We start from the raw sequence: 22,096 nt of genomic DNA on the forward strand, positions 1-22,096 counted from the left end.
CTAAAACAAAAAAATAATATGCTATGCGCATCCATGTGGACGCCCGATAAATAATAGTTCCTTCCCCCCCAATGTTGCCCGACAGCTCTCGTCCGACCCCAGAGTTGCTCCAAGTAAATCACGCCCCTCCCTTCTTCGCCCGCCACACCCGCCCCGGTATCTATGATAGCCCCTCGTGATTCGTAATATCATCAAAAGATGGCAGGTGGCTGCCGTCGCACCTTGCTTGTCCCCCCATGACAAGTCGCCTCAGCATGACCCAGCTGCAGCCAAGATATGACGTGGGCCAAAAATCTCTGTGCGTGCTACAGGACGGACCCTAGGGACTGCTTGTGGAAAATATCATCGGGAAGGGACTCGAGGCCCGCCTGTATTTTGCTGCCAAAATCCCATCTACTATTTCTTTGTATTTTCGTCTTCTTTTTGGTTCCGTACGTCTCCGTTTCACTAGCTGCACATACACACACGTACAACAAGCACGCCTTAGACCATGTGCCTCGGCTTTTGGCGCGGGAGCATGTCCTCGTAGCGGTGGCTCTTCATCTCCAGCTCGCCGGCCCCGTTTTCGTGGTGCTGGTAGTGGGGGTCGTGTGCGTAGCTCCGCCCCGACCCCGGCAGCGGGTCCGAGATCTTGATCTGGCTGTGTAGCGATGCGTTGCCGGGCTTCCGCTGCTGTAGCTGCGGCAGCTGCTGCTGCCGCCTCTTCTGACGGCGCCGCAGAATCGCGTAGACAGCGAGCACGCTCAGAGCCGCCACGCCGAGCACGGCGCCGACTCCGATGCCGATCTTGGCTGGCGTGGTTAGCTGATTGAGGGTGGACGATGACGAGGAAGATGAAGCCTCGCCACTTAGTGGCGTGGCCGATGCCGACGAGGTCGAGCTTGTTGTAGACGTCGAGGTTTCCCCCGACGTTGCGCCGGCTAATCCAGTCTCGGTTGTGCTTGATGTGGACGACTGCAAGCATGGTTAGGCCATTTCAAACGAACTGTTTGTTTATCGAAAGGCATGGGCGGCACTTACTGTTGAGGTGACCGAAGAGACGGTTGACTGGGAAGCCCTGCTGGTTTCGGCAGCCGGTGTGGGGCTGCTTGAGGTTAGGGCGGCCGCGCTTGAGACCGGAGTGGTCGGGGCTGGCGGGGCCGGCGTCGGCTTGGTTGGCGCTGCGGTCGTTGCAGGGGCCGCAGGGGGTAGCGTGGCGGCTGCAGGTGAGATGTTAGCGTACCATTTCCCAGGCTCCAACGAGCGCCGACACTCGATCCGCGCTGGCGCCGAACTACTACTGGTGTCACTCACTGGCACACAAGGCAGAAGCCGCCTGTACGACTGTTGCGACGTAGCTTGCTGGGCAGTTCCCAACAGCACAGTCATGGATGCCAAAGCCGAAGTCGGGATTGCGACACAGACATGCCAGGTCGTCCGCTGCACAGCCCGGCAAACCTTTGGCAAGCACGCTGTTGTAGCACGTTTTCTATCAGACTGTCAGTTGTCTGTTTCCAAGTTGTGAAGGTGTGAAGGTGCGGGGTTTGCAGGTGGTGATGATTAGCCAATTCGGCTCAGGGGTTTGAGCGCAGCCTCCTTGCCTCCCGCAGCGGCCGACGTCTTGGATACAATGTCGACGCCCGCGAAGAGCGTGCATCCGAGACGAGGGAGAAGGGGCAAAAGCCCAAAATGGAAACAAAGCAAGTTGCCAAGTGACTGATTAGAGGGAAAACATACCGCGCAAGGGTCCAGGCTGTCGATGGTTTGGCCATGAACGATGGCCGCTGTTGCAAACAGCGTCATGAACCGAAGGGCCAGCATGGTCGAAAAAGGGCTCCTGTCGTTGAGATGTCGAGAAGTAAAAGCTGAGATGCACCGCAACTCCCGGCTCTGAAGACCGGGAGAAGGCAGAAGAGGTCGAGTTGGCCGCTCGGCTCCAGAGGCGGAGGAGGGCGCAGGGCACAGAAAAGACGGCAAAGTTCCACGCCAATTCTCAGGGGTGTGTGTGTAGGACCAAATCTCCTATTGTTGCACAACCAAGCCTATTGTCGTTCAGCTTTTCAGGTCGGATGGATGAGCATGTGCCCGTGTCGACGGCTCCGGGCAGACAGGCAGTCTAAGGTGACGGTAACTCTGTGCTTTGGACCGAGCAAAGCAGCCAATGAGGTAGAACAGGCGAAACAAGACAAGGTAAGATAGGTAGGATACGAATATAAGGGTATGTACAAGCCAGCTGAGAAGAAGTGAGCGTGGAGCGTCGCCAGCACGGGACACACAAGAAGCGGACAGAAAGCTGCTACCCCAACCAAGAGGGCAGGCAGGCAGTTGAACGGACCGAAGAAGAGAAGGACGTAACGAAGCGAAGGTGGCGTCGCAAGAGAGGAGCCGAAAAGAAGAAGGTAAGAAGACCAAAGCTTTTAACATGGGAGGGCGTTGAGCGAGGTTAAAGCAAATGGGCCGAGGGACCCAAATGGAAAGGGACGGGAGTCAGGGACCCGACCCTGGGAGGTAGGTGTATTCGTACCTCCCTTCACCTCCCAAGGCAGGTGGGTGGGTGGCCCACGATGCCACGCCCGTGCCTGCCCAATCTGGGGAGCACATGCGGCGGGCGCCCAGGACGACACCCTAATGGATAGCTCCATTCTTCATTCGTCACGGCTTGGTTGATTTCAATTGTGCGGCATGCAACCTGGTTGACACTGGACAGTAAGGTACCCCCCTTCCAATGAAGGGGAAACACCCTTGCACCTGCGTCTACCCCTGCCAAGACCTGTAAGCCACCCACAATCTGAATGCCAAGCAGGCCCACCAAAGACTTGCACTTGAGAGCACGCAATCCAATGGGCCTTGCGCCCACAGTTGTAGGCAGCAAGCCATGTCGATGTCGTGTCGTCGATGCTCCGATTTAGGGTATCGGAAAGCTAGATTATTTCAAGTTGCAACCTCGGTGTGGTAGCACTTGTAGTACCGAGACATCATTATATCCCGGGCGCCAGCGCCAGTGTCGCCATCGACATGCTGAAGACAGCCCTGGTCTATTTGCCGAGGCCTCGTCACCCGATTCCATGTCTCATACATTCGGCCACCGTTAATAGAAACGTGCTAGGTATACTGAGCTGCTACGCCGATTTTCCGGGCTCGGCGTGCTGCGAAACCTGGCTATCCAGGCGACCTGGCCTACCTCGATATGAAGCCGCGGTGCTGCGAGGGATAGGTTGCCTTCTCAGACGTCGCTTACATCGTGTTCCGTTGTTGTTGGCGCAGCACATTCTTGGGGCAACCGCGACGTAGTGTTTGGGGGTAAGACTAGGGCATCTTGGCCGACTCGGATTAGATTTGAGAATTCCGACACGCCAACGAGCTCCTCCCATCCATAGCCGGAGCATGGCGTCGTCTTTGATCCCGAAAAGTGCCAGGCTCTCCATTTTCTGCGCAAGTTTGGGTCGTGACTTCACGATTTCGGAGTTTGTGATTGCCATCCCACTTCACGGAGATCTGCACAGGGGTCAACGATCTCAGCCACGCCTTGAGGTTCCTACGAATTAGAGGCTGCCATTTTGGCTTTTCCCGACAGGGGGCCCCAGCGGTACTGAGGGGAAGGAAACAGGGGCGGATTTTGGACCCTTCTGTGCCTTCCGCAATGGATTTTCTTCTGGACACGGATGCAAATCGGCTCCAAAAGAGACAGCGGAGAGAGGTCTTGATCACCGCCAGTCTCCGAGTCTCAACTCTCAAGGGCACAGGACCAGGACGGTCCGAGAACGAGCGTCGCGGATTGAGACATTCCGTCGGATGTCTGTATGTCCACTTCTCACGCCCAACAACCAGCCGTGGATGGCAGCGCTGTGAAAAGGAGAGCCCACCTCAGCGCTACCCGCCGTTGTTAGGTCTGTTTCAGAAAACCCCGACTTGAGCGGATAACTCCCGCCTTTTCGGCAGCCGCATGCTAGAAGCTCAATTAGCAGCAGCACTAGACCGGGGTAATCGTCTCCATTCCACGTCGGTCTTGGCCGCATTTTGGTCCCTTCACGCTCGCGGCCCCCAATGACAGACACAAGTACCTATTTAGAGTCTCGAAGTTGCCGGTATCCGACCGACTCACCATACTAACGCGAGCAACGGTCAGGGAAATCCGAGAAACGACGTGCTCTAGAGGCTAGGTCATTGTTTCACGCACAGCACACGCAGCCTAACAGGTCTCCTGCAGCTGGGCGAGCGTGTTTGTCGGTGCATTTTATTTTAGGTTCAATCCCGCACGCAGCCCTTCTTTTCGCAACCAGAGAGACAGAGAGCACCTCACGCAGCAGAGGCACGGAAGTCAGTCTCCCTTAAGAAAAACCGCCAGCAGCCAACACAACTGCCCCCGCCGGCCCCACCAAGCCATCGTCCCCCTGAGTATGGAGGCGCAGGAACCCGAGAGGCGTCTGCATTTCCACATTCTCCCAACACCGGCGGTCAATTGATCTTCCACCGCAATCCTCGTACTGGGGTGAGCAGGAGTGCTCACCCATCTCATCGCCGCGGTTTTCTTATCGGAGAGGAGCCAATCGCTGTCAACTAACAAGATCGTTGTTTCAGGACTCAGGGGCACGCCCGTCCACAGCAAATCCAAACCCCACATTTAGCGTATGGGACAGCCCAGAACATAAGCTCTGCCATCACCAACAAGCCAACAGAAGATCCATCCTCTGGGCACTTCACTCTCCTCCCAGATATTTGCTCGTTTTGTCCAAATAAGCCCCCGCACCCATCCGGTACCTGTGATAGATTGCCAATGGGTGTGCTTGGGGGTGCTGCGGGGTTGGCCGGAGCCGGGGTCGTGGAGCTGGCTTGGTGCCTGCGCCACGGTCTGGGGCGGCTACGAAATTACTTCAATGCTGCTCGGGTCTCCCCGCTTCGTCGTCCCAGGTCACGGCATGATCGACCTAGAAGATCAGATGTATTCGTGAATCCTTGCATAGGTATGCGACGAATGACGAGGATGCAGCAAATCGCATTCTCTTTGTCGCCAACACGCACGCTCCTGCCATCCATTTTAATGCCCGTTGCAAAGTGGCTGGTGAGAGCACACAGACGCTTCGGGGACGCGGACGCTCGGCAGCTCAAGAGCCTTCACAGGAACCGCGAGTGGCTGGCGGCAAACATTGTACTCTTCGCTGCTGCAGGTCCAACACCACAGGAGAACCTTACGAGATGAATAAGATGTTCATGTCGAGTTGCGGCTCAAGTGACTAACTTGCGTATTATATCCGGGCTTTTAACCCCTTTCGCCGCATGCATCCCTTGGTAGCGTATCCGCCGCCACAAAGTAACATGTGTGTATGCTTACTTATGGACTCGGCTGCACACATGTAAGTACGTGCTTACCTACCTACGTAACAAATTAAGAGCTGAAGTCGTATCTGTCGACGTGTGGCTCGTGGAATGCTACCCACGTCTGAACTTCCAAGAATAGCTCTCAGGGGATCATCCTTATGGCCTTCTCATACTGTTGACCAATATACGAATACAGCTTCACCGAGATGAGACCCGGCCAGACGGCCATGTTGAGTATCTGCTGTTTCCCGAATCCAAGCAAAGCCGCTCAGAGCACACGCCGCAGAGATACATGACCATCATGCGACGGTCATGCCGGCACGTGAAGGCAATTTGGCGGCAGCCCTCCCAGGCCAGCTTGGCCGGCCGTCGGCCTGGGCCCCTTTCTCCGGTGTGCCGCCCATGGCTCTGTATGCGACGGCCTTAGTAGGAGGCCCGTCACATGCGGTCTGGGTGTGGTCGCGGAGCAAGGCCGCATACTACCTACGTCTGTGATTGAAATTGACTATTAAAATGGCACTTTATCTACCTATGTAGTGAGTCCCCCGAACGATTTGTTTCGACCGTTCTAATGCATGAATCTCGATCATACTGCCAGAGGCAACCCCGAGCGAAATTTAATGATTAATATCGCCTTTTATGGCAATCGATAGGTACCTAGACTTAGAAAGTCGTTCATCTCTGGGAAGTGTCCAAGATAGGGTGGCAAGAGAGAGCACATCCAATATTTAAGTTTAACACATGATACTATTCATGTTTGCAAAGTCCAAAGTGAGACCCGTTACCAGCAACTGTCCCCTCTCATCACATCTGAGGGGTGACTGTATTTTGAATCAAAGACGAATGGATCGACCCTTGAATACGAAGATCTACCAAATCAAGCAGTGGTACAATGGAGATGGCAATCCAACTATCATAATGAAACTTGGAGTGTTTGCGACGAATCTTCGTACAATTCAATGAGAATAAATTGGCCGGGAAGAGCCTTGCGAGGCATTCGAATCAGGGAGGTAGACCTCTGGGATTCTACATAGAATTAGGGACTCCAAAAACGGACCACCTCCACTTGGCATGAACTCCTAGGGCGAACCGTGAAGTAATTTACCTCCGTACCGAAGCAATCTATCGCCGCCTGGGCCGAGTAATTCAACGCCTTCCGAAAGCCGGCTCGCGGGTCCGCTCCGTTGCGGATACACGTCGGCCGGCGGGTCTTGGTGTTGTAATTTTTCTTTGGAAATCCGCCAAGGAAAGAAATAAGTAGAACTACGGAGCCGGAAGACTCTGGAAGGGGGCCAGGCAAGGTGGCTCCGCAGCCGCACAACCCACCACACACGATCTTTTCAAAACCAGGAGCGTAGAGTGAAGAGTATAATTCCGTCTCGCTTGATTCAACAACTGTTCCACAACAGAAAAAGCTCTTGTAGCTTAGGGGTAGAGCATCAGTTAAGCAACTACGAGAGCGATCTAAGTACGCTGGTTCGATTCCAGCCAAGGGCATTTGCTTTCTTTTTCTTTTTGAAGTACGTTTATGCCGCTAATGAAGAGAGTGGTGGTGGTCATGGAAGCTTGTTTTGCGTTTTTTTTTGCAGCTTGTATCGGCTAGGGTCGTTTGAGAACATTGGGCAGTTGCTCTCTTTTGCGATTATAGATTAAAGTTGGTCAGAAAAAAAAGCCAATACCCGGCGGAAGCACGAAGCACAAGTCCAACACGAAAGGTTCTCGGATTCGGCTAGAACTGGCGCATCACATGCCGGCCGCTCCGCTCCACACACCCGAACTTTGAACGGCGCGGAGCCGTCAAGGTTCGGCACAACCATAGATTTACCGATGACACGTACACCGAGAAGACTCACGCCGTGCCGTGGTGTCAAAGGGTCTTCCTTGCACACAACCTTCCAGTCCTCACCCAAATCCACCACATCAACCAAATCCATCAAATCAACTACAATCATATACTTGACGCGGCCCAATTGGCACAACCTGTAAGTTCCGATCCATCGCAGGCGGTTTAGACGAAGCTTACCGCGAAATCTAGATCATGAAGACATATGCCGTAGTTACTCTCTTTCGATGAACGGTAAGCATTTATTGTGTTGGGAGAAAATTATATGATTACCCTCGGTGAAGATACCGGTAACACAGCTAGTTACAACAGAAATTAGGAGCAGAACTCGATGTGATAGAGTTACCTAGGTAGGTAATAGATACCTTACTTAGCTAGTTAAGAAGGAATTGTCAAGAACAAATGTTTCATATTCTTTGGTGAAAACCTGGTTTACACTGTAGAACTGGCATTTTTAGGTGAGACTGAGGTAGAGGTTGGATGTATTCATGTTATAGATTAGTTGGCCTAAGCGCCTTATGCGTTCTGATGATGAGGGACACCGTTCTTGCCCTCACTACGTCTGTGCTAGTAGGCCGTCAGCGCTTCAAGTGGTGCGACCAGGCCCAAATCATGTGGAAAACGACTCAAGGAGGGACTCGGCCTCTTGAATGGGAATTTACGTCCCATCCTTGGTCTGAAGGGCGGCAGGTGAACTGGGAGTAGATAAAAAGTGAGTGATGGCTATCCAATAGCCTCTTGCCTACAGTGTCCTTGGGAGAACCTCCCGCTAAAGAGCCGGATGAGTGTGTGGTGGGACGAGGTGCAAGTTAGAGAGGCCCCGAGTTCCTACCTAGGTACTAAATATAACCGCAAGCACGCCTCTCCATAGTTGTTCTGACACCAGCAAAAGCTAACAACATACATCCCTATTATTCACGGACTTTTGTTGCCTCTCCTACTGTTCGGCATCCTGGGGCTTAGGTTCGGTGATATACGTCCGCGGGGTATTTGAATACACGAGGTGGCTCTCACAGAAGTTTTGAGCATCCTTGCGGTGTCTCTTCGTGACCGGCGTGCACCTGACGTTGGTCCCCTGGCGTTCCTCACACTGCACGAACTCCATCTCCTTGCATTGGCAAGTGTACTTGATGTAATACGACGTGCACATTTTGGGTCTCTGTCGCCCAGTTGAGTAAATGGACGTCAGAAGCCGCGTGCTTGGGTGGGTAAGCTAGCATGGGCATTTTATACTTCGATTCCTCGAGAAATCCCATAAACCGTGAACACGGACTCATTGGGTACTTAAATGGGCTGTTCAGAGGAAGAGGAGAGCGTCACTGGCAGCTCGAAGAAAGGAATAGGAAATGGATCTGGTCTGAGGCACGGAGTGCATGTTTATTTACTACTATACCAACGTAACAAAAAGAGCTTACGAAGAATTGGTACTCCTAGGTTGTTGCTGTTGTGGGAGTCGTCCGAGGCAAAGTTGGGGGCCTGGGCGGACCTGGCAATCACCTAACCCTGCGGCAGACTGCAGACTGCCCACCACAGTGCCAAGAAAGCCGTAAGTCACGTGCAGCTCCCAGACCCGCAACGCATCAGGCCATTCAATGTTGGAAGCTCTAATTTGAACATCATCAAACCGCGCACTCCCCGATTGCTGCACGACGCTCTCCGCTCCACCATTCGATTCGAGCCGTCTCGGACACCTCTCTCAAAATGGCGATCAAGCCCATCACCGGCGTACGTGCTGTCGCTTTGTGCTGCAGCGCCAATGGGCTGCCCAATTGCGGCCCCCGCCCGCCCGCCCGCCTGCCAAAACACGCATGACCCAGAGCTGACCTGGCCCTAGATGCTTCGCAACCGCCTCATCGTCAACCTGAGCGTTGCCCTTGGTGAGTTTCCACGCGATATGCTTCAATATAAAAATTTGCACAACTAGGCTGTGGGAGGCGTCGCCTGGGTACCCAAACTCGGCTACTGCTAGCCACCAGCTCGCGAACAAACAGCACGCTAACCTCGGCTACACAGGCGTTGGAGTCGTCTTTGGCGAACTCTTCTGGTACGGCACTCCCTGAGAACTCGTATCCCCGAAAATTGTGTCATGGGATTTGTCCCGGGGAGTTCTAACATGCAATGCTGACAGGCGCGGCTACCACCTGCCGCGGACTGTGGCCCGCGACAACTACTACAAGGCGCTGGAGGAGAAGCGTGCCGAGAGGGCGGGCGTTTGAGACGACGTAGTGGTCATACTGGGCATGTTGGGCGGTGGTCGAGCCAAACGTACATAAGAAGCAGATATTGGGGGAAGGCTTCGTAAAGAGAGGAGAGAGGAGAGAGGAGAGACGGCTCGCCGTGTGTATGCATATGGACCGGATAGACAGGAAACCGGGCAATTGAGTTGGAACCAAGAATCTCCGACCTCTTTTCTCTCCTGTTTGTCAATTGAAGAAACCCAGAACGGCTATATCACCAAGTGTCTACTGTAACTCTGCCACGAGCGACGGCCATTCAAAATGCTGGGGTCCACGATGCTTTTTAAATGGGCGATATGTGATAGAAGACAAAGACATCGTGACAGGAGCCTTATTGTTCTTTTCATGGGGGGTTATCTTTTGGATCATGCATCCAATGAACTCCCAGCGGAGCTTCCGTGGTAGGTGGCGACGCTACGGTGGAAGCTGCTCCCGCGGCAGCGGCGGCTTCTGTTCCTTCCCAGGCGGTTGTCTCAACCATAAATTTGCCGTTTTTGCTCTGGCACCTGTGCGGACCACGACCAGCTCTAGTCAGCAAGACAAACCCACAAATCAATCTGGCGACCATCCCGAACAAAAGACTGTCGCGTTCCTCACCTGCGAAACCAGCGCTGGACGGGCCAGCACTTGACTGGGCTGTGGTCCATCTCGGGGCGGGGCACGTGGCAGTCGTACTGCACCAGGCCGAGCAGCTCGCAGTCGTTGGCCAGATCGATCCTCCGCCCGTCCGCCGTCTTGCGCACCTTCCCATCCGGACCGATCTGCACCTGCAAAGGCAGCTGCCCGGCCGGAAAGCCGTGCGACGGTGGTGACATTGGGGCCTGCGAGCGAGGGTGCCGTCGCGCTGCGCAGGGTGAGCGAGCAAGCGATGACGGAAGATGCAGGCCGCGGTCGCGTCGGTTGGCGCTCGCCTGCTCGCCGAGATCGATGAGGCGAGTCTGGACGAGGTAAGCTGGGCCTGGTGCGACAAAGTTTTGCAGCACAAGTCGGCTTGCTCAAAGTGCGCGTCCGTCGTTCAGCCGTGCCTGCCGTCCAGTCCGACGAGTGCGGTTGTGTTGGGGTGCCGGAGGAAGCGAGTTGAAGTTCGCTGCTAACCAACCTTTTTTGTTCTCTACAAAGATCCTCGCCTCTCTCCGCACAGGCTTTGCGACAACAACCCCCGGCCGCAACTACGCTGGCGAAGATAGTCACACAAACAATGCTGTGCCGACTCGCTCAAGCAGCAATCGGCTCAAGCATTTCCCAATTCCCGGACTCAATGACCTCGTCCAGCGCCATTTCCGCGCCACGCAGTCTGCGCCGCTGGCCATCACGGGCCGCTACCGCGAGCTCCTCTACGTCCTGGTTGCGACTCTGATCACCTCACCCCATGACAAGGCAGTTGCTATCGTCGACTTTGACGGCCGGTTTGACCCTGAGCGTCTCCTCGCCACTGCCCCAGCTGGCGAATTTCCGCATGTGAGGCCGGCAGTCGAACCCGGTGACCTGGATCATGTCCACATCCTGCGTGCTACTCGCGGAGGCGTCGCACATATCGCCAACTGCCTCGCGTCAATGGAGCAGTACATGCTTTACCGGCCACACCGAAGTCGCGCCCGTGAGTGGTGGGGCACGGTAGTCATTGGTGGTGGGCTGAACCCAGCCAGCACCGCCGCCGCCGCCGCCTCTGCCCAGATGGCTGTCACGGCCGACTGGAAGGGCTGGCTGCGTGTCGACAGGGCCGAGACGCAGTCGTTCGGGGACATGCCCGTTGACGAGGCGCTGGCCGACAGAGACGAGCGTCAGAACGCCGTCGACGATGCCGGGTGGGTTGCCACCTCGCCATGGGGCGCCTTTAGCTTTGGCACGCGAGGGCGCCCCTGAGAGGTGGTGCTTGTTACATATGGTGGTTGCCTGTTGCTACATGCACTTTCGTCCGAGCACGCGCTCCCTGGCCAAAGTCAACGACTTGGAGATTACGCATAAGATACCGAGCCACCTCATCTACAGAGCTATGGTCCCTCTCTAACTTGCGTCTTCATCATACGCCGCCTCTTTCCTCGCGAGACTTCTGAGCTCTTTACAGAGAAAACCGGATCCCGTGGCTGAAACTATAATACTGGGCCCGACTAACATGACTCTTTTCGAAGACCCATCTGTCAGGTATTTGGTCTCGGGACGCCTTCCACGTTTCGTTGTTTTCCCTTTATCTTTCGCCTTCGAGCCTAGAAACTTGAGTAGGGACCCTGACACCCCCGGCTTGCTTTCTCTTGATGTTCATCTACAGGCGTCCACACTAAAGACGGATGTCTACTTATTACCCTGCCAACGCCGCGGCTTCGGGGGTACGGATCGGCAGTTCGAAACTAAGCAACCTACGCTCCCTCAAGCTCCTTGAGGACGAAGGCTAGATCAGTAGAGAAGCCGCATATCATTTTGCCCCTTCTCATGTCCGCCGTTCATCACATGTCTAATGAATCTGGCAAAAGAATGAGCCTCAAAAAGGCACCAAGTGCTAGCGGGGATTGTGGAGATCGACCGGAGGATCACTAAACCCTTCCCAGCCGGCGCCGGTCAGGCCCCGAGGAGGCCGAAGAGGGCCATATTTCTCGGCCGCTAGTTGACCCTTGCCCCCCTTTCGGACTCTGCTTCTGACGGTTGAGGAGTCTGCAGGCCCTGCCGAAGGCTCTACATTTGCTATCAGACCTCCAGGAGGCATCTTTGGACGACCGCCCCATATATTCGCCTTGCCTCGGGATGCCAAATCCGTACCCGACAAGGCAATATTGGAGAGATGGCCTACCAGCTCCCACAGATCCTAGATGGGCCCTCACAAACGTTTAAGACGGATAATCCGATGGCGGAAGAACTATTGATCCCTTTTCTTCGCTGCTGCTCAATTCCCTCGATGCACTCTCCCATAATAAACACCTGCATCTCCTCCCAGGGCAGGCGATTCGAGTCAAGAGACGAAGTGCGTGGCTCTTGTTTGTATCCCTGCCTTCTCATCCTCGATTTGTCTGCGTTTATTCCTGCAACATCGCAAGGCTTATCTGACTTTGCCTTCTCCTCGGAGCCACCCGGGTGGTTTGAGTCAGCACTCCACCGTTGGCTTAGTCCAAGCCTTGCTCTGGCCTCCCTTCATTGTCAGTTCTTCGGTAACTGCGGATGTCTCTGTTCTAAACTCATTGGCCCCCAGCCGTGTCTGTAGCAAACAATCCCTCACAATTCGCCTCAGTTCGCAAAGCTAGCGAGGGCAGATTAGTATGCACAGTGCCGCCCAGAACTTGACGGAACTAACCTGCGACTCGATTCGCAGCCATGGCATCCAACACTTGGACATCATACTACCAAATTCCCTCCACTCTCCGATACCCACAAAGGTGCTACTTGAAGTCGACCTGGTTCCGTTTTCGAATTGGGATAGTTGATTGATCGAAGACGTTCCACACCCAGCTGGCCGCTATGATGGCGGCTGTACATAGGTTCTGGAAGCGTGTATATAAGGGATATGTCCGTACCCCGCGAGGCTCCTATTGCTTAGAGACTACCTTAGCTTCGTCCCATATTTCCCTTGCTGCTGCAATATCGCGACGCGACATCGGTATCATTCAAGAACGCACACCTGGCAGACGCCTTGATACACCATGGGTTCACCGGATTTCCGGCGGCCAGGTATGCATGCCCGCCAGATCTCTAGCAGCAGCTTTGCCGAAGCCTTTGATGTTGCCCGGAGCAAGCTGGACGAGCTAGTCTTGCAGCAAGAAGACCCGGTATCATCGCCGTCGCCCTCGGAGGAGGACTTTGATATTTCCGATGGCCTCTATTCGTCTCCCACTAGCGTTGCTAGCACGGTGTCGACCCCCTTGTCGCCCGTGTCGACGCCTCTCTCCCCCATGCTTGACCCGGATGTGGCCGACGACTTTGCTTTCGCCTTTGACATTGATGGGGTGCTCATCCGCGGCGGAAGGCCGATTCCAGAAGCCATCGAGGCCATGAAAGTGCTCAATGGAGAGAATGAGTTTGGTATCAAGGTGTAAGTGTCGTGTCCTATTATGCCTCCAAAAGGTCAGGGTATTGACATGATCTCACAGCCCGTACATTTTCCTCACCAACGGCGGCGGAAAGTTTGAGACGGAGCGGTGCAGGGATCTCTCCCGGCAGCTCGAGATTGAGGTGTCGCCGGGCCAGTTCATCTGCGGGCACACGCCCATGCGGGAATTTGCCGACCGCTACGGCACCGTGCTCGTGGTCGGGGGCGAGGGCGAGACATGCCGTGACGTGGCCGAGAGCTACGGCTTCCGCGACGTCATCACGCCCGGCGACATCCTCAAGGCCAACGCCCATACGGCGCCGTTCCGCAAGCTGACCGACTCGGAGCACAAAAACTCGCGCGACCTGCTGGCGCACGGCGTCAAGATGAGCGACATTGTGGTCGAGGCCATCTTTGTGTTTGCCGACAGCCGCGACTGGGCGTCGGATCTCCAGATCATCCTCGACATCGCCCAGAGTAAAGGCGGCCGCCTCGAGACGCGGTCCGAGACCTTTGACGAGGGCCCGCCCATCTACTTTAGCCACAACGACATGCTGTGGTCCTCGGCTCACGAGCACGCGCGTCTGGGCATGGGGGCGCTGCGGCGCATCGTCGAGACGGTCTTTGAAGACACGTCGGGCGGGCGCAAGCTGTACACGCACGTGTTCGGTAAGCCGCAGGTGTCGACGTTCGAGTTCGCGACGCGCCTGCTGGGCCAGTGGCGCACGGCGCAGCACGGGCTCGCGGAAGGCGGCGAGCCGCCCGCCACCGTCTATTTTGTCGGCGACACGCCCGAGTCGGACATCCGCGGCACCAACGCCATGGACGCCAAGAGTGCCAACGAGTGGTACAGCATCCTCGTCAAGACGGGCGTCTACCAGGCCGGCACCGAGCCCAGCTACAAGCCCCGCCGCCTTGTCGACACAGTTCTCGACGCTGTTAATCACGGCATCCGCCGCGAGATGGCCAGGCTCGGCTCCCGCAAGAGCACCGGTGGCCGCCTTCTCCCGCTCGACGACGCCGCGCTCAGGGCCCTCGCCGAGGGGCGCACGCCAAACTTTGTGTCCAAGGCCGGGCCGTTCTCAGAACCATAGCGTGTCTGTGCCGCAGGTTGTTCTTTTTGTTTTTCTTTCTTTCTTGTCTATCCGGTTCCGCCCTGTTCTGATAACACTTTGCTGATGATAGCTCGCTGCTTTTACTTCTATATGTACTGTATCTGTACATTACATGCACTATGTTTGTTTCTTTTGTCGATTCCGTGATTACCTATATAACTTGGATGGTGGTTCTTAGGATAGTGGATCGACGGTGGTCGTTGTCCTTCGCTGCCACGTCTTGGCATGTAGCCCTTTTTCTTTTTTTTGTGGGGGTGATAGTCGCTGTAGCGGCATTTTCACATGACTCTTGAGATACGCAATATGAATCAGACAGGGATACTGTCGTTCGAGTCTTGAACGAACTATTTACCTGTGGATGAGCCGTGTCACCACTTCTGTTGTCACTCGCTCAAGCCGTCCATCTTCTTGGGAACTGACATACAGACGGACTCTGGACCAAGATCACACAGGAAACGGAGACAATTACTGAGATCCCGGACATGCAGGACAGCTCCTCCCGGCAGCCACCCGAATATAGACATTCCGCCTTGCTATTATTACTCTCCACAGACTACCTATTAGCGGTCATCACTGGAAACTGGTCTTGAGAATTCCGGGCTTCCTCGAGTGCAGATCGAGAATCATCTGACCAAAGAGCCCGTTGGCCCATGAGAACCTGACAAGGTGCCATGCAACGTGTGGCTGTGTTAGTACTCGCTCCGGTACTTTGACGGGGCGAATAGATCGGACTCACCACTGCCTTGTCCACTGGCTGGCGTTGAACGTGTTGACGCTCTCGTGGATCAGTCCCAGCCCGTCGGTGCTGCGCAGGATCTGTCCCAGCGCCGCCGTGACCTCGGCGTCGTCATCGCTCGTCATGATCTGCACGATCAGCGCCATCGGCCACGCCATGCCGGGCCCGACATGCGGGCCCCCGACTGCGCTCAGCACCGGGCCTTGCATAAAATACGGGTTCCCGCCCGCGGCTGGCGGCGCCAGGGTCCGCGCCCGCGTGCGCCGGTATAGCGCGTCCGTGGCATTCACGTAACCTAACAGCGGCGCCGCCAGCAGCGACGGGATGTTGGCGTCGTCCATTATCGCCGCCGACCCGAACCCGTCCACCTCATACGCATACACCGTCTCCGTGCCGCCGGTCCCAGCGCCCCGCAGCACCGGCACGCGCACAACGCCGTGCTGCTCGACGGCCGCGCCCAGCTCCGCGGCAAAGTTACGCATCTCGGCCGCCAGCGCGCCGTCGCCCGCCGCGTCCGCCACGCCCGCCGCCCGCGCCAGCCCCCGCGCAAACATCATGTTGGCCGGCACCAGCAGCTGGAACAGCGTGCTGTCGTCGCTCGGCCGGAACGCGCTGCGCACGAGCCCCGTGCCGTTGCCCACGGGGCTGCCGGCGCCGTCGTTGGCCAGCGTCTCGGTCGCGCGCGTCGTCTGCCGCGTGAAGGTGTACGGGCTCTTCACCACGTGCCCGTCGCCGTCGTCGTACGTCGGCGCGTCGCGCATCGCCCGCGCCGTCGCCAGCGCTGCCCGCGCCGCCGCCGCCCACTGCGACGCGGCCCGCGCGAAGAAGCCCCTGTCGCCCGTCGCGGACAGGTACGCCGCGCTCAGCTGCAGGAATGCGGCCAGGCTGTCCAGCTCGTACTTGCACTCAAACACCGCCGCCGCGTCGTACGGCGGCACGACGACGTCGGACGCTGCCGCGCTGTTGGTTGCGGCCGCGATGCCGCTCTCGCGCGGCGCCTGGAACGAGTTGCAGAACGGTGCTGTTAGCACGTGCCGTGCCTGCAGGTTGATGACGCCGCGGTAGAGGCTTGCGAGGTCGCCGCCGCTGCTGTTGGAAGGTGAAGACGACGGGCCGAGAAGCGGCAGGTACGACATCAGCTGGTTGGCGCTGTCGCGCAGCCACATGGCGTCGATGTCGCCGGTGATGATGAATGCCAGCTCTTCGTTATTGTCCGCTGCGCGCCCCCGCCACCGCACCGCCGTGTCGAGCGTGTTGGGGTAGCTGTTCTCGAACAGGCGCGCCAGGTCCGGGTCCGCGATGTCGGCCGTTATGTGTGTGATCGCCGCCTCGACTACGGACGAGTTGAATGTCCGGCACGCGGGCGCCGGCCGCTGCCAGGATAGTGCGTAGCGCCCGCTGGAGAGTGGTATGTGTCGCTGCTGAGAGTACGCGGAATAGTCTGGGCAGCTGGCGAGGGCGAGCGGCGCTAGGATGAGGGCGAGGGCTGCTGCGAACCCCGTGGCTGGTTCGCGCATGGTGCGGGCGGCGTTGCGGTGGTCTGTAGGTGTGTGTCGTGTCTGTATATCTCAGCTGCGGCTCCGTCGGGTGCTCGCTCGCTCACTTGCTTGACTACCGCGGCCTGGGCAAGGCTGTGCTGTGTTGCGGTGAGGTAAGAGAAAAGGGGCAGACAGGAAGAGGCAATGCACGGCCAAAACCAACTTCCCGGCAAAAATATCAAGTATTCCACCACGAAAACGAGAATCCGACCTGCGTCGACCTCGTCTTTTTTTTTTCTTTCTTTTTTGTCTGCAAGTCGGCACTGCAGCGGGCCAATATCGCAAACCGCCGTCCCATTCGACACACATGGGAGGAAGAGGGGCGTGACACGTCCGGGAACAAACAAGCTTCCTTTTTCGGACGGGCCCGTGAACGAATGGGCGCCCTACAAACAGCAAGCACATGGCATCGGATGGGACGCATCATGCGGTGCGGGGGAACTTGCTTGCAGCGGTGCAGTGCGGTGCGGCCGCAACTCTAAAATGCCACGTTCCCTTGCTGCTGCTGCTGCTTGTGTTGCTGCTGTGCTGTTGCTGTGCTGCTGCTGTGCTGCTGCTGTGCTGCTGCTACCCGGACTTGAGCCGGGGCAGTTTCTCTTCTCTCTGGGCTTGTGACGGGCGTGTGGGTGTGTGGTTCCCCGACATGGATCGCCGCGGATGGATTTGCCGCGCCGAGTGCCGCTGCTGGCTGCAATTCTTGCGAGAGAGGTGCATAGTTGTATTTGCGCCGCTCTTGTTGGCGATACATCTGAACGTGCATGTGTGCCGCAGCGCACTTTTGGGTTTTACTGTTGTTCACGGGGAGATGCGATGATGGCTGTTGCACAGCTTGCCCAGTTGTGCATTCGGTTGTACTCGGCGGGTCTAGTTACGAACTGAAAAAGGAGGAGAAAAGAGGTGCATGCCGCTGGCACAGTCAACATTGACAGATAATTTCGGATCTGGTTCGGCAGATTTGACAATGCCAATGTTATTCGGCACGAGTCTCTGGCTGTGGCCCGGCATCGAACTTGGCCCATCGGCGGAGTTCAACGGGAACAGAAATTCAGCAGTCGGACAGTCAAGCACGTCCATCTACACCATCACAGTCGAAGACACACACATGCGTAGTCAACATCGAGCAGTCCGTGTCAGTCCATTGGGCGGAGCTGGAGGGTGCTGCCAAGAGCTTCATCAAGAAATTGCTCGGTAGACTGGCAGTTGGGACTTGATGTCTGACCGCTTCGACTTTGTAGCTATGTTGCGTGCGTTGGCCTGCTATTTTATCGTTCTCAGTTGATGGCCTGGTGGCTTGCCGAGATGGATCAAATTCGCCCGCCCGCCCGGCCGGACGAACCAACAAACAGGGCACCTCAGGGGCAATATGTATCCACTTTTCCCGAGTAGCGCCGCTCAGCTCGTCCGTCCGACGCTCGCCGCCGGACCAAGGCCATTAGCACATTGAGGGAAGAGACGAGATGCGATCTTTCGTCGGTGGTATATCTAGGTCGGCCAGACACACGCAGAGAAAATGGCCTGTCCTCTTCCCTCTCCTGTCCCGCTCTCTAGACCTCTAGCAGTAGCCAGCCTCCCGCACCCCTGAGCTATGGCCGAGCCCAAGAAGCACATTGTCGTTCTCGGCGCGTCATACGCTGGGCTGTCGACGGCCCACTACGTGCTCAAACACGTCCTCCCCCGGCGGCCCGACAGCGGCGGCTACGACGTGGTGCTGGTCAGCGCCTCGGCCGAGGCCATGTGCCGCCCGGCGTGCCCGCGCGCGCTGATCGCGGACCGCTTCTTCCCGCAGGACAAGCTGTTCGTCAGCGTCGCAGCCCAGTTCGCCGCGTACCCGCCCAGCCAGTTCCGCTTTGTGCACGGCCGCGCCACGGCGCTGGACCGCCGCGGCCGCACCGTCGCCGTGGCCGTAGCCTTGAGTAGCAGCAAACCTGAGAACACCAGCACCGAGACCGAAACCATCTCCTTCCACGCCCTCGTCATCGCCACCGGCGCGTCCACACCCTCGCCACTGCTCGGTTTCAACGACGGCCCCAGCGACGCCCTGCGCGCGCACTGGGCAGCCTTCCGCACGGCCCTCCCCACCGCGCGCAGCATCGTCATCGCCGGCGGCGGGCCCGCGGGCGTCGAAGTCGCCGGCGAGCTGGGCGAGCACCTCAACGGCAGCAGCGGCGGCGGGTGGAAAGCCTGGTGGCCGCTCGGCTCCTCCAAACCGCCGCCACGCGTCGCCATCACCCTGGTGACGTCGGCGCCGGAGCTGCTCCCGGCGCTGCCGCCCGCCATCGCGCGCGCCGCCGAGGCCCAGCTTGCCCGGCTAGGCGTGCGCGTCGTCAAGAACACGCGCGTCACGGCCGTGTCATTCACCGCGTCTCCGTCTCCATCCTCCGGCAATGCTACATCGGACCCGGACCCGGACCCGGACCCGCTCACCAGCAACGCGGCCGTAGCGCTGGCATCGGGCGCAGTGCTACACGCCGACCTGTACATTCCCTGCGTCGGCACGACACCCAACACGGCGTTTTTGTCTAGTAGTGGGCTCCTCGCCGCCGACGGCCGCGTGGCCACGGAATCGTCCACGCTGCGTATTAGCAGTGCCCAGCCCAGCGAGCGGCTCTACGCCATCGGCGACGCTAGCGACTACGCGCGCCGCCCAGCCGTGCATGCCGTGCTGGCGGCCGTGCCGGTGCTGTGCGCGAATCTGCGGAGGGATTTGTTGCTGCCGCTGGTGGGTGAGGGAAAGGGGCAGGAGGGTGACGACGCCATGTTTCGTGAGGACACCCGCGCCACGCAGCTCGTGCCCCTTGGTACGCGCACTGGTGTTGGTGCTGTCATGGGATACCGCTTGCCGGGCTTCGCTGTCTGGCTGATCAAGGGGAGGGACTATTGGCTGTGGACGACGGGACGGCTGTGGAGTGGGCGGCAGTGGGCGAAGGAGTCGTGACCTCGTTTCTTTTGTTTCTGTGCTTTTGTTTTTGTTTATTTGGTTCCTCGATTATGAGCGGGCGTGAGGGCAATGTAATGTCGTGCAGTTGAGTGGCTTCTTGGGCTAAAAGGAAGGTTTGTTGCTTCACAGGAGAGGTCCCCTCCTTGGCCTGCGTTCGCTGTTCGGGTCGCTTTGTTCAGGCCTCTTCGCTACGAGAAAGCGTCCTCGCTGTCTAGTAAAGCCGATTTTTGCTCTGAATTGTGTACTACACCTATGTATCCGTATTATGCACCCTACCCACTTACTGCACTACACCCAGAACCGAACGAAACCTTTGCTTTCCCAACTTGACCCCCCCTTTTTCCCTGCCGCCGCAAAGCACGCCACGCACGCCTTTTTATCCTGAAGACACTATCGTCGTCGAGTTGACGGTCGCGACCCACGACGTGCCCTTGGGCGTCGCGCAGCGGATCCGGTCTGCCGTCGTCTCGGTCGTGCACGTGTAGTCGGGCAGCGTCGTGTTGGCGATGCCGGTGAAGACGACTCTGTTTCGTGGCGGTTGTCAGCGCGTGCTTTTCAGGGGGGTGTTTGTTTCTGGCACGCCAAATAGAGGGGGGGAGAGATGAAGGGAAAGGGGAAAGGTAGAACGGAGAAGGGAAACGTGGAGAGAAACAACAATATAGAAGAACACAGAGAAATAAACCCACGGGTGCGCCGAATCCAAATCACTGCAATGCCACGTCGCGTTGAGCACCAATGTCCTCGCCGCCATATCATACTGCAAGCTGCAGGCCTGCAGGACGGCCTCGCTGCTGCTGCCGCCGGCCAGCACACACGGATACCACGTCCCCGGGGCGGCCGGCGAGAGATGCACGTTTTGGGCGCGCACCGTGGCCGCCGGGTAGTCGGCGCTGTCGGGCGGGGCGCTGGCGAGGGCGACGCGTAGCGCGAGCGCGCCGACGCCCGTCGAGCTAGCACCCGCGAGCGAGATGGTCGTCTCGAAGTCGCTCAGCCGCCACGCCGGCGCCACCGCCGACGCCGCCGTGCAGCTGCTGGCCGTGCTGACCGCCGCGTCGGTCAGCGCGTACGGCGCCAGCGCCGACTCGGACACCTGCTTGCCGGAGAAGTCGATGGCGTCGCCCGTGTTGGTGCAGAAGGTGATGGTCGGCTCGGACGGCTCGTGGTCGAAGTCGCTGCACGTGAGCGGCAGCTTGGTCGATGCCGCGCCGGTGATGGTGAGTCTGTTTTTGTGTGTTAGCGGTTGGAAGATGGAGAAGGAGAGGGATAGGTGGGCGACTCACGGGACAGCCGGGCTGACGTCGTCGCAGAACCACGTCTCGTTCATCGTCAGCGCAAAGGTGGCCGGGTCAAAGAGCATGGACGTCTGGATGGTGTGGGCCTGGTGCGGGCGGTACGGGCCTTGGACCTCGCAATCGAGGATCTGGGGCTCGGGGTAGTTGACCGTGTTGCCGAGGCAGCCGGCCGTGGCGCCCGTGGCGAGGTTGGTGACGGCCACGTACGCGTTGCCCGACACCTGGACCGTGCCGTTGGCGCCGACCTCGGTGCGCCGGACGATCTGCGACGCCTGGAGCTCCCACGCGGGCGTCTTGGACGCCGCCGCGCAGCCCGGCGTATCGTGGCCCACCGGCCCGTCCTCGGCCGCCGGCGAGACGCGAACCGGCGCTACTAGCGACGCCCGGATCAGCAGCGGCGCCACCGACAATCCGTCGAGCGCGATGGTCGTATTACCGACTGCCGAGAAAATAATGCTGGTTGTCAGGACGCCGTGTTAGTGACCGACGTTTCCATAGCACCCTTCCAGTTTCCCGTTTCCTCCGCCTCCTATCCCATATCCCCTACCCCCTTGTCACAAAACCATTCCCCGAGAACAGAAAAAACAGAAGAAAGCGACCTACGGCTTGCCCGGAGTCATGTCGCTGCAGATCCAAGTCTCGTTGACGAGCAGGCTGGCTGTGCCGTTGTCCAGGCTGACCGACGCCTGCAGGGCATCGGCGGCGGGCCTCTTGCCGCTCGGAGCGCAGCTCGTCCACGTGCCGCCCGGAGACGCGGGGCACTCGAGGTCAGCCGCGGCGCTGGTGGCGCGGTTGACGAGGCGGAACGACAGCAGCGCGGGCTTGGCCCGCTGGACTTCTTGCACGAGCCAGCTAGGCGCGGCGAATGAGTCCAGCGTGCAGCTGCCGGCAGTGGCAGCGGCAGCGGCAGCGGCAGCGGCCCGGGCAGGGGCGAAGCTGCCCGCGGCAGACAGGAGAGCGAGGAGCGCGAGCATGGCTGATGTGGCGTGGGGACGACGGACACCGGGAGAGAAAGGGGAAGGGAGGGGAGGCAGGCGAACGAGGAGCTATGAGGCTTCAAGGGGCCGCGATGTCATTCATTCATGCCCTG

The 22,096-nt window shown here is 58.1% G+C and overlaps 9 protein-coding genes and 1 non-coding gene across 10 annotated transcripts; 5 read left to right on the forward strand and 5 right to left on the reverse strand.

Annotated features, from left to right (window-relative positions):
- Nucleotides 1-140: 140 nt before the first annotated feature.
- Nucleotides 141-1,915, reverse strand: B0T26DRAFT_2343 (uncharacterized protein). The gene is made up of 4 exons (XM_060433911.1): nt 1,717-1,915; nt 1,294-1,468; nt 1,021-1,199; nt 141-954 (listed from the first exon to the last, which is right to left on the reverse strand). The coding sequence occupies exons 1-4, from the start codon at nt 1,798-1,800 to the stop codon at nt 484-486; spliced, it is 909 nt and encodes a 302-aa protein (XP_060301857.1). The 5' UTR covers nt 1,801-1,915; the 3' UTR covers nt 141-483.
- A 4,794-nt stretch (nt 1,916-6,709) lies between these two features.
- Nucleotides 6,710-6,792, forward strand: B0T26DRAFT_t1. The gene has a single exon. It is a non-coding gene; the product is annotated as a tRNA-Ala (tRNA).
- Nucleotides 6,793-7,731: 939 nt separating this feature from the next.
- On the reverse strand, nt 7,732-8,725 carry B0T26DRAFT_682522 (uncharacterized protein). Its single transcript, XM_060440747.1, has one exon. The coding sequence runs from the start codon at nt 8,286-8,288 to the stop codon at nt 8,076-8,078; it is 213 nt and encodes a 70-aa protein (XP_060301858.1). The 5' UTR covers nt 8,289-8,725; the 3' UTR covers nt 7,732-8,075.
- A 114-nt stretch (nt 8,726-8,839) lies between these two features.
- Nucleotides 8,840-9,354, forward strand: B0T26DRAFT_745077 (uncharacterized protein; the record flags this gene model as incomplete). Its single annotated transcript, XM_060444504.1, has 4 exons — nt 8,840-8,863; nt 8,973-9,015; nt 9,152-9,182; nt 9,267-9,354. 4 exons carry the CDS (start codon nt 8,840-8,842, stop codon nt 9,352-9,354), a joined length of 186 nt encoding a protein of 61 aa, XP_060301859.1.
- A 478-nt stretch (nt 9,355-9,832) lies between these two features.
- Nucleotides 9,833-10,190, reverse strand: B0T26DRAFT_604370 (uncharacterized protein; the record flags this gene model as incomplete). The annotated part of the gene is made up of 2 exons (XM_060435797.1): nt 9,833-9,881; nt 9,973-10,190. Coding segments are annotated over 2 exons (267 nt in total), but the record flags the coding sequence as incomplete, so codon positions are not given.
- A 63-nt stretch (nt 10,191-10,253) lies between these two features.
- B0T26DRAFT_736090 (uncharacterized protein) lies at nt 10,254-11,238 on the forward strand (the record flags this gene model as incomplete). The annotated part of the gene is made up of 2 exons (XM_060443280.1): nt 10,254-10,322; nt 10,495-11,238. The coding sequence occupies 2 exons, from the start codon at nt 10,254-10,256 to the stop codon at nt 11,236-11,238; spliced, it is 813 nt and encodes a 270-aa protein (XP_060301861.1).
- Nucleotides 11,239-13,001: 1,763 nt separating this feature from the next.
- B0T26DRAFT_635732 (HAD-like domain-containing protein) lies at nt 13,002-14,481 on the forward strand (the record flags this gene model as incomplete). Its single annotated transcript, XM_060436753.1, has 2 exons — nt 13,002-13,390; nt 13,449-14,481. The coding sequence occupies 2 exons, from the start codon at nt 13,002-13,004 to the stop codon at nt 14,479-14,481; spliced, it is 1,422 nt and encodes a 473-aa protein (XP_060301862.1).
- Nucleotides 14,482-15,072: 591 nt separating this feature from the next.
- On the reverse strand, nt 15,073-16,692 carry B0T26DRAFT_629073 (duf1237 domain-containing protein; the record flags this gene model as incomplete). The annotated part of the gene is made up of 2 exons (XM_060436240.1): nt 15,073-15,160; nt 15,239-16,692. Coding segments are annotated over 2 exons (1,542 nt in total), but the record flags the coding sequence as incomplete, so codon positions are not given.
- A 1,669-nt stretch (nt 16,693-18,361) lies between these two features.
- B0T26DRAFT_633179 (uncharacterized protein) lies at nt 18,362-19,711 on the forward strand (the record flags this gene model as incomplete). The annotated part of the gene is made up of 2 exons (XM_060436517.1): nt 18,362-18,667; nt 18,722-19,711. The coding sequence occupies 2 exons, from the start codon at nt 18,362-18,364 to the stop codon at nt 19,709-19,711; spliced, it is 1,296 nt and encodes a 431-aa protein (XP_060301864.1).
- Nucleotides 19,712-20,090: 379 nt separating this feature from the next.
- B0T26DRAFT_745083 (uncharacterized protein) lies at nt 20,091-21,980 on the reverse strand (the record flags this gene model as incomplete). Its single annotated transcript, XM_060444505.1, has 4 exons — nt 20,091-20,238; nt 20,401-20,934; nt 20,995-21,462; nt 21,610-21,980. The coding sequence occupies 4 exons, from the start codon at nt 21,978-21,980 to the stop codon at nt 20,091-20,093; spliced, it is 1,521 nt and encodes a 506-aa protein (XP_060301865.1).
- Between the last annotated feature and the right edge of the window lie 116 nt (nt 21,981-22,096).

The sequence above is a fragment of the Lasiosphaeria miniovina genome (assembly GCF_030549165.1).
Source record: "Lasiosphaeria miniovina strain SMH2392-1A chromosome Unknown B0T26scaffold_1, whole genome shotgun sequence".
Classification (NCBI taxonomy): Eukaryota; Fungi; Ascomycota; class Sordariomycetes; order Sordariales; family Lasiosphaeriaceae; genus Lasiosphaeria; species Lasiosphaeria miniovina.

Coding starts and splice junctions, on each gene's coding strand:
- B0T26DRAFT_2343 (XM_060433911.1), bottom strand. CDS start 1,800: ATGCTGGCCCTTCGGTTCATGACGCTGTTTGCAACAGCGGCCATCGTT. Junction 1,469..1,716: donor ACAGCCTGGACCCTTGCGCG/GTATGTTTTCCC, acceptor ACAGTCTGATAG/AAAACGTGCTACAACAGCGT. Junction 1,200..1,293: donor GGCTTCTGCCTTGTGTGCCA/GTGAGTGACACC, acceptor TCTCACCTGCAG/CCGCCACGCTACCCCCTGCG.
- B0T26DRAFT_682522 (XM_060440747.1), bottom strand. CDS start 8,288: ATGTGCACGTCGTATTACATCAAGTACACTTGCCAATGCAAGGAGATG.